A 17667-nucleotide genomic window follows, 5' to 3' on the forward strand; every position below is an offset into this window, starting at 1 on the left:
ATCCCGTAAGAAAGTTTGAAAAATTGATACTGAATCCTAAAATAAAATTATGATTTAAAAGAAAGAGAGTATTACAAAATAAATGGCTGCTCTTTAAAAAAAAGAAAATTAAAATCATTAAATTAGAAGATTTTTTATTTTAATTACAAATCTCTGGTTACACTTACATCTAAATTCCATTAAAAATATCAAAAATATATCATTTTTTTACGATAGTTAGTTTACGATAGCAAGGTTTTTATATTCACCACGAAAATCGAATGATAATACTAATATTATTGATACAAGTGCTGGCGATGTGAACTTTTACCAAAAATGAAAAGAAGAAGGAAGTTAAAAAACAACTCAGGCGGCCAATAAGGCATGTAATTACGAAGACATACGGAAAATTATCATAGTTGACAAGGAATGCTTTTTGAAAGAAATCTAAAAATTCATGTAAGTAACACCGGGATCAGAGTCCTGTGTTCATTTATCGGACTAAAGTCAGGACTGTAATATCCCAAACAATCTAAAAATACTGTGTTTCGATTTCATCACGTTGTTATACCATGCATATATGAAATATACATAGTATATTAAGTTTAGTCCCAAGTTTGTAACGCTTAAAAATAATGATGCTAGGAAAAAAATTTTGTCATAGGTGTTCATAAAATCACCTAATTAGTCCATTTCCGGTTGTCCGTCGAAAACCGAAACGAAAAAAGATATCGAGCTGAAATTTGTACAGCGTACTCAGGACATAAAAAGTGAGGTCAAGTTCGTAAATGAGCATCATAGGTCAATTGGGTCTTGGGTCTGTAGGACCCATCTTGTAAACCGTTAGAGATAGTACAAAAAATTAAATGTAAAAAATGTTCCTTATCAAAAATTAAACAACTTTTGTTTGAAATATTTTTTCGTAAACATCACTGTTTACCCGTGAGAGCGCCAATTAGGCGGAAATTTTATAATATGTACTATACTTGATTATCAGTTATGTATGTGTCACATGTTTGTATGTGTAATGTGATAAAGAAATCAACACTGACTATGCATGGTATTTCAACAATTAACTCAGTCAATTGTTTGTTTTCACTTGTTCTTATATAAAGTTTAGTTTATAAAGTGAAATAACTTAAAAGTAATATTAAGTAATGAAACCAATAATTTTAATTAAAAGATTACAAAAAAAAAATGACTTGAAAGATATGACAACATTTCATTTAAGAAAGAAAGTGTTAATCTGTTTTAAAAATTTTTATTTTTATTTTTATGTTTTTTTTTCTTAAACATGTAATAAGTGCTTGCACGTACGTAAATTTTGCATTATTTACAAGCAATCAATTCCAGAAAAATCTTTTCACAGGAACTTTTAGTCGGTAATAAAAAGGGTCAAAAGTGCCTCACCTTTATGAAAATTACTAAAATTGAAAAAAAATTTGTTTCTTCAATTTTATTTAATAACAAAATGCAGAATTTCAGACATATCGAATAAAAAAATTCTTAATACGGATCGATTTTAGGTAATTTCTTAGAAAATATTTATCTAGGAGTCTAAATAAATGGAATTTTCGAAACTTTTTAATCTATCAACTATTGAAAATTTAAAAACCATCCAAAACTTTTCTATAGTTTTCGAGATTGAAATTCTATGAGGAAAAATACTAGATAAAAAAATCTAAGCCCATATTTTTTGCCCATTTTTTTTATTTTCATCAGACTCAAATAAATGAACTTTCAAAAAATGTCAGTGAACTCTAATTTAGTGGAAATAAGTCTCGGGAAAATTTGCCAACGCTCCAACGTCCATACCTAAAAACAGATTTGCATTTTGACCATCAACTTATTAAGATTTGTGCTTTTTAATCAACAAGCCAGGTTCTGCAAACATTTTAAGATGTTCAAACTTGACTAAGATTCAAAATTCAATGAGATTAGTGTAAAGCTTTCTTTGATTGAAAACTATTTTCGTTTAAAAAGTGCCCAATTTACTTTCTAAATAATAACTAATAATATACATTTACTGCCCTATTTATTACATGATTGAATCAATAAATTGAATATATGAATATGAATTATGTTGTTATTATTCTGCCAAAAAATATCGCTTTGAGGGATCTATAACTAAATCTCATTTAATATTCTTACTTAATAGTGTTGTTGTAAATAATAAATAATCTAAACATTTATTTTAAAAAACAATTGGATCATCACTTACATAATTAATTTACATTTCCTGCTTATTATTTAGATTTAGATCATTAAAAATAGATTTGTTCAAAACTGTTTAGGAACTACTGGTTTTGGATTGGAAGTAGGTAAATTCATAGAATTTTGTCTATAACAATTTTTATTAAAGTGGTTTAACCATCACGTGACTAGTGAACTAGTAAACTAGGCAATTTGTATGACGTAAAAGTAAGAAAATGATCTAAACATATCATAAAATTTTTTGAAACTCATTCATCGATTTATTTTTGTACAATTAACATTTTTGTGAGTTCTTCGCTTAGGTGCTGTGTAAAAATCACAATTTTAAAATGAAATAATTAAAACTTTTGTCCTGTAAGGCTCCAAAACTGCGTTTATTGTAATCAAATCATTTACCCCAAAAAAGAAAATGATCATTCACCGGACTTGCCGAAAGAGTATAAACTGAAGGTGTTAGGAGTTAAAGGAGCTAATTTTATTTAATAAAATGTTTATACTTAAACACTGACTTATGAAAGTCTTTCTTTATTTCTTTAGTTTTCTTATTATAGCTCGTACAGGAGCGTATCCATAAAATTGTTGATAAGAGGAGAATGCGAGCCACTGATAAACATTGTGTTATTAGACCCTTAACTTACACGAAATTCTATTTTTTAATATTGCCCTTCGAAACATCTCAGAAAGAACTCACTCTATAGAAAGTGATATTTATTAAATAAGAGAAAAAATCTTAGAAAAAATTGCAAAAAAACTTTAAACGTTTTTGTTTCGAAATTCGATGAAATTTGGGAGGTATTTAGTGGGTACCCGATTGCCCATCTTTGGATGCGCGCTTGTCAGATAATCTGTAAGTATTTATTATTGAAAACATGCGATAAAAACATTTAATTGAATCAAATTATAAGTAACATTACCTACTTATATTTTATTTATTTTTATTTTTTAAATACTTTTTAAGAAAAAGTATTTTGAGTAAAAACATTTATAAATACTTCATCACGCATGCATAGTTTTCAAATTTTAAATAAAGCGTGAAACAAGTCAAGTACCTACATTCAATATGGTCACTTGAATTGAACGAACGAGAAGTCGAAAATTGAATTCTACGTTTTTATCCAAATCAGAGGCAAGAACTATTATCCCAATTTTTGGCAATTTTCTTAAACCTCTGTGAAACCTACAGCCATAAATACTCATCTACTTGTGAAAAGACGCTGAATTATTATATTCTTAGTCTTTTTCGACTCCTGTTTCGAATTTTATTTATAAATTCTCTTAGAACTTGGCAAAATTAGACGAAAATTAAGAGTAAAATTTTTTGATATTCAACGTTTTTGAAATATTGATGCCTAAGGATTTATAGGAAATCACTTTTAGAAGAAATAACACATTTTTTCACTTCAAATGTATTTTATGAAAAAACGACTGTCGCTTGTTATAATTTTCTTTATAGGAAAAAATTCGTCAAGCTCTTAACTAATCAATATTACTTTTCCAAATTTTTCTTAAGAAAATTAGCCTTCAAACAGTTCAACACCAACTTTAACAACTCAAATATGTAAATTTAACACCGTTAGGTATATTAAAAATTTAACCTTCCTTAGGAACGTTCTTAGCTATCGATTTTGGGACGAAGTGTCTTTTCAAAGTTTCGAACAATATGAGAAATTATTTTGGTACGGAATACTAAATAATGTAAATGTATTGCTGCGGTAATGAAAACGATTTAATCGTTAAATACCTGGAAATCAACTTTCACGGAAATATAAAAATTGATTTAAAAAAATAATAAGTTTTATTAACAAATTATTACATTTTCCAAATGACGGCGTACTTGTGGTTTTGTCCAAAAATTGGAATATAATTATTAGAAATGTAAGAATCAATGCAGTTAATGGTTTAAATATCGTGTGAATACTAAATATTAACATCAAAGAAAGGTTCAGTTTTGGAATGTAATTCCAGAAGGGGAAAAGTTAAAAAGGATATCTTCAGGTTTATGGGAAAAAAAGAAAAACCGGAATAAAAAAAAAGTTGATACGTTAATATTTGTCATTCGTTTTTATGATAGGAACAGATATAACTTCCTTCCGGAAGTTCGACCGTGGATTTTGAAAGTTGCATTTTATAAATGTGATATATTGGTGTACCTTCCTGTTTCCGAACAACGGATGCCTCACAATCGTCAAGTGAAATATGTTAAATGAAGCGAAATTTCCAAATCGTTTTCGAAATAGATACGCTTATTTTGGCTATAGCATTTGTCTAAAAGGGCTGCAATAAGTACCTGAGTGTTTGCGAAAGAATATGACAATTTTCGTTATTTTTTCCAATTTCCTGAAGAACAGAAGCACAAAAATGAGCCACCCAAATATGTTTCTATCTGAGGTCAACTGTCTAAATCCAAAAAGTGATGAGATTTTAGGCTATTTTGAGCATTTTTTAGCCCAATAATTAAAAAAAAATAGAAGTATTAAATGGTGAATCTATTATGGAGAGCTTAAAACTATTGCCTCTCACTTCTGCCCAAAAAAGTTTTTAATCCAAAATAAGTTCCAAAAATAAATTATACAAAAACGTTACCTTTTTTCACTTTAGCACTATTTTCAACACATTATTTCATTAATTCACTCAAAAATAAAACAAACTTCCAAGATAATAATTTCGAACGAACTTTAGCCACAAAAATAAGTTAAATGTTTTGGTTCTTGTTTTGCTGTTAACCGCTTGACCATGCATTTAATTGTAAATGAGAGAAGTTCTTTAACTTCTTTCATTGACCATCAACAAACACTCATCCACGCAGTGTTGACGAACAGACGGGCAGACAGACGCTCACACGGTGGAGTACTTTATTTTTTGACATACAAAACAAATAGTTCAGACGCTAGAATCTCTTTATCAAATGGCTGGTAAAGTTAAAAGTACCTGGATGACCGAGCCTTGCTTTTGAATTTACGCACTTAAAAATGGCTCTCTATAATTTGTGTTTGGATTTGACATGCTTTTCGAATATAATAATGATTTTGGAGATTAAATCGAGACTGTCATGTGATTACTACATGTGTTTCGATCGTAGAAACATGTTTTAAATCGAAAAAGCACGGGTTTTCCAACAACAACGATCAATTTCGTTATAAAAAAAACTCAAAATAATTAATTTTATCCCTTAGCTGCCAGACTAACGACATTTATAATTTACTTACACACTTGTTTCTCAGTCTATCTTTGTCATTTAATTATATATTTTAATACATGTTAGAGAAAGAGAGAAAACAAGAAGTGAACACTATTAAAATAATATATTGACGACATCATTTTAACACTTCGCTACCGTGGTTAATGGACTGTAAATGAAGTGTACACTGGTTGTGTAATGCATCATTAGGTGGCAGGTCTTGAATCAGTCCCTATCCAGAAAAATAAGGCGAAATTCTGATCTGGACACCGCTCACGTCTTTTATTGGAATTCATTCACTCATAGTTCGAATATTTCTCGAATAATTATGTTTTTTTTTTTGTTTCTTACTTCCAGTCAAGTGCCAAAGCAGCGCCTCCATATTATTTAGCATCCACAACAAGTACACTGCCACGTGGGGGTCCATTATTACGAACATATTCACCAGCCATAGGTGGGGCGCCACCGATTCCAGCTGATCGAATTAAATCATTACCGGGTCAAACAGGTAAATATACAAAATTAACTATTTTACACAAAAATTTAAGGCACTAGAAAAATATTAACCATTGATTCCACCATTAAGCGCTTCCAAAGAAAATGCAATTATCTTTGGAGCACAAATTTATATACTACTAAAACTTGAACTCTTTCGTTCCCTTCGAGGCATAATCGAAAGTTGGAATTAAATTAGCGTCGATCTTTTCCACTCAAATAAATATATTTCTAGTGCTCTTATCAAAGACCTGCACCATACACAATTCCCTTTTTATTTTTTGCGAAATACCAACAAAAACCAAAAACCCCCGTAACATTTCAGATCGAATGCGTACTGATGGTTATATGTCTTCTCCAGAACGGAGTACACGTGGTCAATATGAAGATCCATATTATTCACAATTTGCGCCACGTTCCGGTTCCATAACACCAGTAATCGATGAAGAAGCCAGGTTTGTTTTCATTCATTTTCTGTAATAGTTTTTTTTGGAAATATTTTGCCTGAATTGTGGATGTCTTTAACATATAAGAAATAAAAACCGATTTTCTTTAACACTCTTTTAACTCACTAATCATTTAACCTTTAATTGGTATCAGTAAATATTGTTTTGGATCAAGTGGAATCTAAAATTAGAGAGTAAAAGTAAACATGCCTTACATGATAAACACTTTGCAATAATTGAACATTTTCCAACCAAAACTTCATTTGGAAGCAGTTTTTGGCCAAATTTTAAAGAATTTTTTTTATATAATGATTCCACTATACCATTTAAGGGTTAAAAAATACTAATTAAGAAAAAAATATCGTTTTCTTAAACATTTTTCCGAAATTGCGAAATTTTTTTGAATCACTTGCAAAATTTCTTTTACTTTTTTTTGTGTGTCTCAAATTAATCATAAATTTTAACAAAACTGTATGTGAACTATGTTAGATCATTCGGTACAACACGCTAGGCTAGTGAAACTTTTTAGTTGAAGTTTGAATTTGATTTCTCATTGCATTTTTGCATTACCAAACAAATTTTTGCAAGTACATTTTTAGATAAATATAGGCAATCTGTGTTATTATACATTGCTTTTTATATGTTAGCAAGATTAGTATATTTTTATATCCCCCCAAATCAAGCTTTAAATATCAATTTTTTTGCCATTAATTTTGTAAATATATTTAGGGTAGGAAACGAAGCGAAGATTTTTGACCCGAACCACAATAAGAAGTCGTAATTTATTTTCGCCAATAACGAGTTTTAAGGAACTGATTTAAGGATATTTAACACCGATTAAGTAAATCGGAAAATACCGGGTACAAAATTGCAGTAAAATTTACAATTCAGAAACATTGATATAGAAACATAAAAAAAAAATATCTAAATCATTTCGATTAGAAATTTAAACTTTCATATTCCCAACTCATATCAGAAATTATGTACTCGTCTATGTTTAACCCACGCTCTGAGAATAAAAAGATCTCATAAAAATTGTAAAATGAAAATAAAAATGTTATCTTTTAAAAGCTTCATGAAAACTGAGAATAAAATGTTATATAATATTTAATATAATAACATATTTTATCCGATATTATACCATGTGTGTTTGTACCATCTAGGCATATATATATCAGTAGTATGACAGAATACATTCGTTTAGTACCTAATGCATTTAAGCAAGAGGTATTATATACATGTATTGAACATTAGTTGGAAGACGCTTGGAGAGTGGGAGTTTTCAAATCAATTAATAATATTTGTATGCAACAAAACTCCCACTCTCTGTATGCATACAACAGAAGATCTGTCGTATCGTATCTGTAGTCTTACAACACATGTCTATAATACCTCTCGCTTAGATGCATTACTAAACGGATGTATTCTGTCATACTACAGATATGTATATGCCTAGATGGTACAAACACACATGGTATACACACGCAAAAAAAAAGTTGAGTCAAATGCGAGCCGAAACTACTTCAAAAATGGTTTAGTAACACACAAACATGCTGGGTTGGGTTGGGTTGGTACCTTAAAGTATCAAAATATTATTTATTGGCCAATCTAAGAACGTTTTAAACATATCCTCGGTTCTATTGGTCATATCAGACGAATAAAAAGCTGACGCCTGGCCTTACCTATTCAGTAGGACCTGTAAACGCATTCGTTTGTTTACTTTGTAGTAATATTCTTCAATGAATAATGTACGGCTTCATTTATGTCTCATGACTATTTGAGTAAAACTGAACCCCCTGTCCAATGTCGCCCCGTAAATATAAACATTTATTTAAAAAAAAAATATTCATGTACCTTTATGTATGTATCTGATGTTCTTATTCCCGTAGGAATAATATTTATATGTAATATCAAACTTGTTTTAAAAAGACACTTACATCCTTTATTTGCGTAAATTGATACCAGAGATACAAAGATACAAGTTGAAACCTACAATCTACATGGATAATCTTTATTATGTACTTTTTAGGATATCACCATTCATTTTTCTTTTTTTAAATTATCCATTTCACTTGCCTTAAATAGGAGTTGTCACTTTTTTAATTCACTTGTTACAAGTACAGGATGTAAAGCTAAGTTGGCTACAAATGGATAACTTTTATTATAAGGTCTACGAAAAAAGCTTATTCTCTATAAAAAGCTCTGCTTCCAAAAATTTTAACATTCAGCTGTTCATTTTTGACATCGAATATACAGAGTGGTCACAAATTGAGAAAATTTAATAGGAATGTTCATGGTCGTTTAGAAATGTAAACCATTTTGCACAGATAATAATGGCAAAGGTTCAAGACATCACTCCCGATTGTTTAAATACACTCCTACATATCTTGGGAGTGATTTCTTGAACGGCCATTAACATTCCTTTCCTTATAATAAAAAAGTTTTCCTTAGACTAGATACCCTGTATATGCTGAGAAAAATTCTACCCAGAAAATTTCATAATTTTAATACCAACAAAATAAAAATCCATGAATTTTGATTTTGTTACTTTTTGTGGTCGTAAATGAAGTATTTTTTTTTCTGTTTTGTGATTTTGGTTGCATATCTAAAACAGTGATACTGAATTGCTTGATGAATCGTACTCTCTGTATGGCGCAAAAATACCTTCAGGAGGGCCACGTGCCGTGCCAGCGCCTCGATCACAGTTTCCTACACCTGCCGCAGTTCCATATGATACTACACGGTATGTTTTCTACTAAACCGCACTTTATTTTTTTGCATGCGCAAATCTTTGCTTGTTTAATTCTAACTAACTCAAAAAAACATAATAATAAAATGTTTCAGCTTAAAAGTCATGATCATGAAGTCTACGGTTCTCGTGGCATTACCACATTTGAATCCGGGGCAAATTGATTGCCGATGCTACGAAAACCGTAGACTTTGTAAAACCTCTATTTTAAATATACAAAAAAAAATTTAATTTTTCCCAAATTGCTTTGATTGATTGCTATTTGAAAGTTTTAACAGTAAAATTCGATAAAAAATTTAATTAAAATTTATATAATATTTAAATTTATTAAAATTTTATTTTGTAGAATTCGAGTGGAACATATGGAACGTCAATTAGCAAATTTAACTGGATTGGTTCAAAAGGCATTAACTCAGGCACCAACAGCACCCAGGGATTTCTTAATACCGCCTGGGAGAGACAGTTTTCGCTCAGGTATTTTTTTTTAATACTAAATTATGATTAAATAATTTTTTTTCTTCCTTTGGGATAAAATAATTTTATTTTGCGCAGCTCAAAATCATAAAATTTAATTTTAAGCTTATTTAGAATAGCAGATCAAATGTCTCAAGGTCGGTGGGTTTGATTGTGGAATTAAGCAATGTGTTTGTTTTTTTGTTTTTCTTGTGTTTGCAATGTCCATTTTTAAATCATCCTCGTCGATTAAGGCCGTAAGTTTTCGATAAGAAATTTAATCGGTTTGCTGCAAAAATGAATTGTTAAACCAATAGAGAAGTTGCATGTTTACTAAAAATTGATTTTTCTAAACTGTAAATTCAAACCCCAGTGACGTCAACATATCGCTTTAGTAACGCCACCGCACGGAGAAATGATAAATAAACATGCAGAATGGTAAATGGTTTGTCTCTCAACTAATTAAAATATAAGTATTATAACATAATTTAACATGGAAACAAGCCAAAAAATATGAATTTTGCGTGGTTTCGATTGGCTCCCAGCCACAACAGATATGAAGACGTCACAATCAACCATAAGTCGATTTCATTAATATTTAATTTAAAAAAAATTATTTAAATATACGACCTTAATCGATTATAAAAAATTTCATTTTTAAATGTTTCAAAGAAAATTTTTGAAATGTTCATTTTAAATGTTTTTCTTTCATTTATGTGAATGATTTTTCATGTCAGTTTTCCATAATGAAAATTCTATAATTATCAAAAAACAAGAACCGTTTATGTTTTAGGCTACCTATTTTTTTCGAAAATTTTACACGTTTTAGTTACTATTTACACGCTAATTCCAAAAAGATTTAACGTTAGCGTGTAAACAAATACTTATTTGAAGAAACAAAATGCTTTCCAAATAAAATTAATGACTTTCTCAATAATCAAGAGCTTTACAGACAAATTATGAAAAGCTCTCCCACTTTCGTCAAATTAAGTTATTTGTGAAAACCTTGTCGACTGTATCCTTAAATTTAGTAAATATATTTAAAACAGGGTGTAACAGAAACTACCATCACCTATTTAATTTGAATAATAGGTATTCGTAATCGCTATTAATGTTATTTGAATGAAATAAAAAAGATTTATCAATTCTGGAATTCATGGTTGCCAAATTTTGATCTTGCGCTGGATTTCTAGCATTAGTCGGTACACCAACCCCGAATAAAAACCTTGAATTGCTTACTAAAATCTAAAAACTCTAGGGCATAGAAGTCTCTAGCCTCTATGTCCTAAGAACCAAATTACCCAATGGATAGCTTTACATTACCATTTCGATTTAAACAGTTGCAAATATCACTACTGGTGGCATTATTTTAACATTACAAGAAGCCTTGTACACCCTGTATTAAAAATAAATATTCTGAGAGCTTTGTAATTCTAGGTTAATCCTCAAATCAATTACATAAGCAAATATAATAAATTTGATTAATTTCCTTTTCCAATAAATTATAAAAGGTGGTCGATTTGGATTAAATAATTAATTTTATTAGAAAAACGTGAAAATTTGTGGTTTCCTTGCTGTCATTCATTTATAATCCGATGCGAGAATGGAAGGGATGGGGGGATTATAGTAGATTTATATAGAAAACTTTTCGATGTGAAAATCAAATGACATTTTTCTTAATGAGCAGAGATTAACTTTCGTAGTTTTCCTTCGATTTCATTTCTTTTTATTGTCATTTTAGACAACTTAGAAAGACTTCTAGAAATGTAGATAGTAAACAAAATGATTTTTCGAAAAAAAATGTACTGCTAATGGGAAGTTTTAGTCACCTTAGGCATTAATAATAGATTTTTTTTCTAAAATTGAAATCACATTATGATTGGGAAAAATAATCCATTTTAAAAAAGAATCTATGATTCTAGATTTTGAAACACAAATATTGTGGCCAAAAAAAAAAAAACATTAAAACCTTTCTTTTCTGTTACATTTCAACAGGAGATGAATTTGATAAAAATTCAAGTTCTAGTTCGACATCATTACCAGGTTAGTACCCGAAATCAAAAAGTTCCAAAATCGCGAATAACTTTGATCCTTATTCGAATTTTATATATATTATTTTTGAAATTTTCGAATTACTACTTTTGTTTTTAGTTTTTTTTTTTCTATTCTAAATTTAATAAGAAATTTTTTATATTAAATCTCCAGATGATAGCTACCTGCGTTCCGATACTAAGACCCCAAAACTAGGCAAATCTGGCTGTCGTAAGTTTTCGATAAATAATTTTTCCAAATGCATGCTGTTATTTACCCAAAAATAATTTCGTTTTCAAAACAAAAACTTAATGAATTGGTTTTGAATCTCAAAATTCATTTTTTGGTCAAATTTTGATCATGTTTTGAATATCTTTTGTTGAGTTAATCTGCATGATATTGTTTAAAATTATATAATTTATATATTTCTTCCAAAATTTGAAATGTAAAACCATTTTTTCACTCTTGGAATCAAAAAATTGTAAATTTTGTGCATGTCTTTTTTGTAAACTTCCAATAATTGTGGTTCTTAAAAAATATTAATGCCTAATCCCATACAAAAACTTATGTTCCTCAAATTTCTAGCAAGTCTTCCAAATTTGAAGGCTCTCTCTTTTTTTAAAGTTCCTAAAAGTATTTTAGATTAGGAATTTATATAATAAAGTAATCACTCACGGTAAGAATTATTTAGAAAGCTTCAAATTTCCTTCCAAAATCTTTGCTTATGTAATTTTAAAAGTTTTCACAGTCGAAGTAATTATTATGGCCTTAAAGCACACACTTTTATTATTAAAAATCGTTCTATAACTTTCTACGTCTTGAAAACAAAAAAACCTTGTAGAACTCTTCTCTAAAATAGTGTAGATCAGTTGATTCCTTTTCTTTTCAAATGCCTTGCTTTATTTTTGCCTTTTTGAAACGTTTCTCGTTTGTTTTGCATGGGTTCAAAAATTTCCATGTTTGCATTTTTTTATTTTTTATTTTTTGTTCAAAAATCAATTTTATTAACATATTAAGAAAAATTTGTGTAAAAACAATCGTTGAATTTTCATTTAAAAATTATTTTGTAATTTTTTGTTCTCTGCACAAATCTTACATCTTTGAGATATATTCGCAAATAAATTGACCAATGTGCAAATTCTATATGATTTGTGCAGGGACCCTTCAACTATTTTATAGTCTGTGAAAATAATATTTCCAGTTTGGGCTAATCAGACCCAAAGCAATCATAGTGAATGTTGCCAGTTCCAAAAAATGAGAGAAGGGGTTTAAGTAACGCCTCTATATTTTTTGGCACTGGAAATATCGAATTTTCGTGTTTCTGAAAGGTATTTTAGCTTTTACTCGAATAAGAGAATATTTACGAGGTTTCTGCGTGGTTTATATGATATTTGGAAAGCCAAAAGCCGCTACATGTGGTAAAAGAGTTAAAATAAGATCTCATTTTTTCAGAAAACATTGCACTCTTCTATAAGTATTTTAGAAACCATCTGCTAATCGAAAATATCAATAATCGAAGTTAGATCTGTTACAACATTTGAACGGGCAGTTTTCAAGATATCGTCAAAAATCGATTCAGAATATCCCATATCTTCTTTCCAAAAATTGACAAATATGAAGCAATCAAATCAGTGACTATCTAAGTCTATTAATACCTTTCAGAAAAATCCCATTATTGTATCTGAGAAATCAGTTGTATCAGCAAACTTTCATCCAAATTAAGTATAGAAAATCGATAATTGCTAGGAAGACACAATTTTCAAGTTGAAACATCAAAAATTCATTTTTCATAAAGCATTTTCATTCCATTATCAGAATTTTTTTATGTTTTATTTAAAAAAAAAAATTGATTAAAAAAATTTCAAATTGTAAACTTTTTGTTCAAATTTTTTTTGTTTTAAAAGAAAAAAATAATAATTTTGATAGAATTGGCACAAATATTTTTTGTATTTAATTTTTACAGACAAATCCGTTTCATTTGAGAAATCAGTTTCATTCAGCGACGAACCACCAGACATGAATTCACCAAAACAACATTCGCCACAGCATACAGGTGCGATTTATTTATACACAATTTGTGAAAATTACACGATTTAATCGCCACCATTTTTATTTTTTTATTTTTTCTAATAATAAGAGTACCAATCATTTTCTATCACCGTTAGGGCATTATTATTATCAAGTTTTTTTTAATCCAATTTTTTTTATGCCACAGAACTTTTATGGAAAAGTAGGATGATCATATTTCGATAAAAAAGTTTTCTAAAACTTAGTTCTAATTTTTTTTTTCTAATCATGCTTTTTTAATTTTTTTTTTAGTTTTTACATGCCTTAAAAAATTAAACTTAAACGAAGGGTGGATTAAAAAGTCAACAGGGGTCAGATTTTTATCAGTAGATAATTACCTTTGTTATCTTTTTTCCCGTTTATTTAAAAGAACAGAAACAGAAAACAAAAATAAATTAAACCTTTGGTACTCTTATCGTCCAAAATCAAAGTCAACTTTGTCCAAAAGCTAATCGTTATAGACTCTCGTTGATACCATTCAAGTCAATTTTCATAAATTTTGTTGTGCTAAAAGTATAGAAATTGGAACTTCCGAGTGTTATCAGAAAGAGCTTACCACGATCGGCTTTTCTACTATTATAGGCTTTAAGATAAAATAAAATTTCTTTTAAATTAAATCTTCTTTTAATCTCGAATTAATTAATCACAAATTTTGCATAATTTCGTAGTTAGAAATTTGTTCTTTAAAAAAATTTAATTACTTTTTTTTGGTATCTTTTATGAAAAAATGCATGCGTTGTACAAGAAAAATATTTTTCCATTTTTTAACTGGTGACATTTTCTTTTGGTGTGTGTTTTTTTTTTGCTTGCGTAGCGGATACTAAACCCCCAAAGCCGGCCATAAAATCCTCTACATTGCCTCGAACATCTTCGCAAGGTGAGAATTTTAATTATTAATCATTTATTATTCTTCAAATATTTTTAATTATTTATTAATAAATAATGTTTAGTTTAAATATTGTCAAAATTATTGATCTTATTTTTTATGAAAATCCCCAAAATACTGGAAAATTTCTTTCATATTGATAAGTGAAAAAGCGTCCAAGAGGCGAGGTGTATACTGCCCGCCTTGAGGAAAAGGTACCTCGTGCGCCATTTTCGTAGTGATATTCATGTTCAGCGGTCCTGAAAACCCCCTCAAAAACAATTTTCGGCGAAATATGTTACATATTCTGAGTAAATTTTCATCTCAATAATTTTGACAAACATCCAAAAAGTTCAAACTAGCGTAACAATTAACATATTAATATTATTTTTATACAGAACGGGATCGCTTAAAACCAGCACCACCTCCAAAACCGGCTGCATTAGCTGTCCAGTACGATAGCAGTCGACATTTATATCGTGACCTACAATTAACACCAGAAATGTACAATCAGCTACGTGGATTACAGAAGAAAGCAAAAGATTTACGTGCAGAAGTGCGTAACTTACGGCGTATGTCTCAAGCACAAGCGCATTCTGTGCGTGAAACTATACGGGATACATTTATAAAGATACGCACCATGTTACTGGTTGGCGGAGAACAAGCCTGGCAAGCAGGTAAGGCTTTTAATCGGATTAGAACTCAGACGTGCTTAGAGAGGGTGGCCAAAGAAATATTGCTTCATAGACTCGCCAAGCACCTTTTATGTCCCCGTTCCTTTCTAAATTCGCCAGTTGTAGTCGGTGTATAAGGGCATGTAAAACTTCTTTTTTTTATGTAATACAGGAATGGATCAAGAACGAGTTCGTTTAAGCAGAGAAGAGGATCTTTATAAACAAGAAATGATTCGTTTGGAAAAAGATTTATCAGATTTGGAATCTACTGTGGAAGAATTACGTGGCAATGTTATTAATCGAAAAACACGAGTTAATATGTCCGATGTTGAGAATATGGCATTAATTTTAAGTAAAAGCTCTAAAACTGTTGCGGATCTTAAAGTACGGTAAGTAAACATTCAGGAAATTGTCTCAAAAGAAATAATTTTTTTTTAAGGTGCGTTCGATGGACCTTAGCCAGGAATACGATTCCTTACACTTCTTTTTCATGTTGTCTACGAAAGTAAATTAGAAGTTCTATTTAATTTATAGGTGTTTTCTACATGCTACTTTGATTTATAAAATATGAGTCCTCAATTCAATTGGTCTATAATTTTATAGCTATCCAAAATTAATAACGTGTCATTTAACTAAGAAATGCTTTAAATGACTTTTGCCACTTTCTGGTTCTAAGAATAAGGTATAAGATTATAAAACGCCATTGGCACAACAGGAAGGGATAGTCCATTTCCCTTGTTTTCAATAAAATCTGCAAATATTTGGAAATGTTATTTATATTAGTTACATAAATGTTTTTGCAGTTTCATTTACTAATACATTAATTCCAAAATAGGTTTCCAAGTTTACAAGAAGGGCTTAAAGGAATGTTAACATCTGAAATGGAAAAAGTTGTACGAGAGGAAAAATTTTTAAAAGAAGAGCCTGAACGCTTAGAGAGTGCATTGCGTCGATGTAAGAAATTAACTGGAACTTTAGTCACATTAAAACGGTGAGTAATTTTATAAGTTGGTATTATCAGAATTAAGGGCTTTGTTATTCGGCGTCACTCTTGATATATAGAAAATCTTAAGTTTCAAGTTCTAAACATGTACCGCTTAGGAAAAAACAAGCTATAGAAGTAACATTAATATATAATTTTGTCATTATGTAATTTGTATATCATATCTGTAATGAAATTGCCTATAATTTTTAGGTGATAAATTTTTCGCCTATTTAATTTTACTCATTATAACCTTCAATATATTTGTATCAACAAAAAATAATTAAAGTTTTCGCCCTAATTTTATAGCCTAGCCAGTGTACAAGAACAACGACTTCCGTGTCCGGGTAATCCAACAGGTGATGGTCGTCTATCACCATCGACAGACGAAACACCACCTGTCACACCCACATCAGCTCAACATGGAAAAGTAAGTGGTTGAATACTTCCAAATAAATAGTGCAAGTTTTTTTCGCTATTATAATCGTATGGCCTTGAATTCATTTTTATTTTGACCCTTGCACGCAAAACTAGACATTTTGTTTGTGTTTTTAATTATTTTTGTTTGTTTCTTTTGTTTTCCAAAAATTTTCTTTTTTGTTTGATGCCGTATTAATTATTTTTGTATTTAATATAATTATGTAGGAGACATGTCACAGGCGTCAACTTAAATTATTTTTATAGGAGGTACTGTTTGTGTAATTACATTCTTTCGATAAACCAAGGAGCAAGAATCTTCAGCAAAATAAAGACTAGCCATATTTTTGTCTAGAGAGGAAATGTCGCAATGGCGACAGTTTCCTTTTTCAGACTGTGACTTCCCGAACTGTGAATCATCTAATTTGTCCATTTCTGGTTGTCTGTCCGTCTATCTGTGGACACGAAAACTAAAAAATGAAAAGATATATCATGCTGAAATTGTTCAGGACGTAAAAAGTGAGGTTAAGTTCGTAGATGAGCAAGATGGGTCATTTTGGGACCCATCCTGTAAACTTGTTAGAGATGGAACAAAATTTTAAGTGCAAAAAATGTCCCTTATAAATTATGCGAGTGTGACTCCTCAGTCGTGTTATATATACACGACTGTGGATACCTAAGAGTGACTATTTTAAAAAAGTATCGTTTGCGTAATCAAAATAAAATAAGCCAGAATTTTTTGAAGTAAGGCGAGAAGAAGTCACTCGTACCTTTACAATCTCTTTGGTTGCGTTTGTTTCAATTTCAAAATAGTTGAAAAAATCTGTTTTAGAATGTATCCTCAGTAAAACGATACCATAAAACCGCCATTTGGACTACGTCTTATTTTTTTTTTTTTTAGAATGCACTTAGATTTTCACAAACCGTGCCTTTCTAAATTTTCATTTCTAAAACATAAATTATTTACACTTTAATTTGACGCCTATGACATGCAAATTTGATAATTGGTGGGGAAGTTGTGGCAGAAAAAAAAAGTTGTAAATAATAGAAATATATATAATTTTGACAAATAAAATTTACAAATTTTATTTTTGATATAATTTTTGTCCAATTTTTC

General features: G+C 29.7%; 1 protein-coding gene across 13 annotated transcripts in view; it reads left to right on the forward strand.

Moving 5' to 3' along the window:
• The window catches only part of LOC123291560 (coiled-coil domain-containing protein AGAP005037), a 137552-nt gene that overhangs the window by 108853 nt on the left and 11032 nt on the right, over positions 1-17667 (forward strand). For 5 of the 13 annotated variants that reach the window (XM_044871881.1, XM_044871882.1, XM_044871886.1 and 2 more), the window contains 12 exons: positions 5729-5879; positions 6192-6321; positions 8927-9055; positions 9408-9535; positions 11510-11557; positions 11720-11776; positions 13509-13598; positions 14427-14489; positions 14876-15154; positions 15324-15540; positions 15987-16142; positions 16443-16563. In XM_044871881.1, the coding sequence (XP_044727816.1) occupies positions 5729-5879; positions 6192-6321; positions 8927-9055; positions 9408-9535; positions 11510-11557; positions 11720-11776; positions 13509-13598; positions 14427-14489; positions 14876-15154; positions 15324-15540; positions 15987-16142; positions 16443-16563 (1569 nt within the window). Of the gene's footprint in view, positions 1-5728; positions 5880-6191; positions 6322-8926; positions 9056-9407; positions 9536-11509; positions 11558-11719; positions 11777-13506; positions 13599-14426; positions 14490-14875; positions 15155-15323; positions 15541-15986; positions 16143-16442; positions 16564-17667 lie in introns of all 13 variants that reach the window. The other 8 variants (XM_044871893.1, XM_044871883.1, XM_044871887.1 and 5 more) reach the window with 8 other exon arrangements.

Source organism: Chrysoperla carnea, chromosome 2, assembly GCF_905475395.1.
Source record: "Chrysoperla carnea chromosome 2, inChrCarn1.1, whole genome shotgun sequence".
Lineage (NCBI taxonomy): Eukaryota > Metazoa > Arthropoda > Insecta > Neuroptera > Chrysopidae > Chrysoperla > Chrysoperla carnea.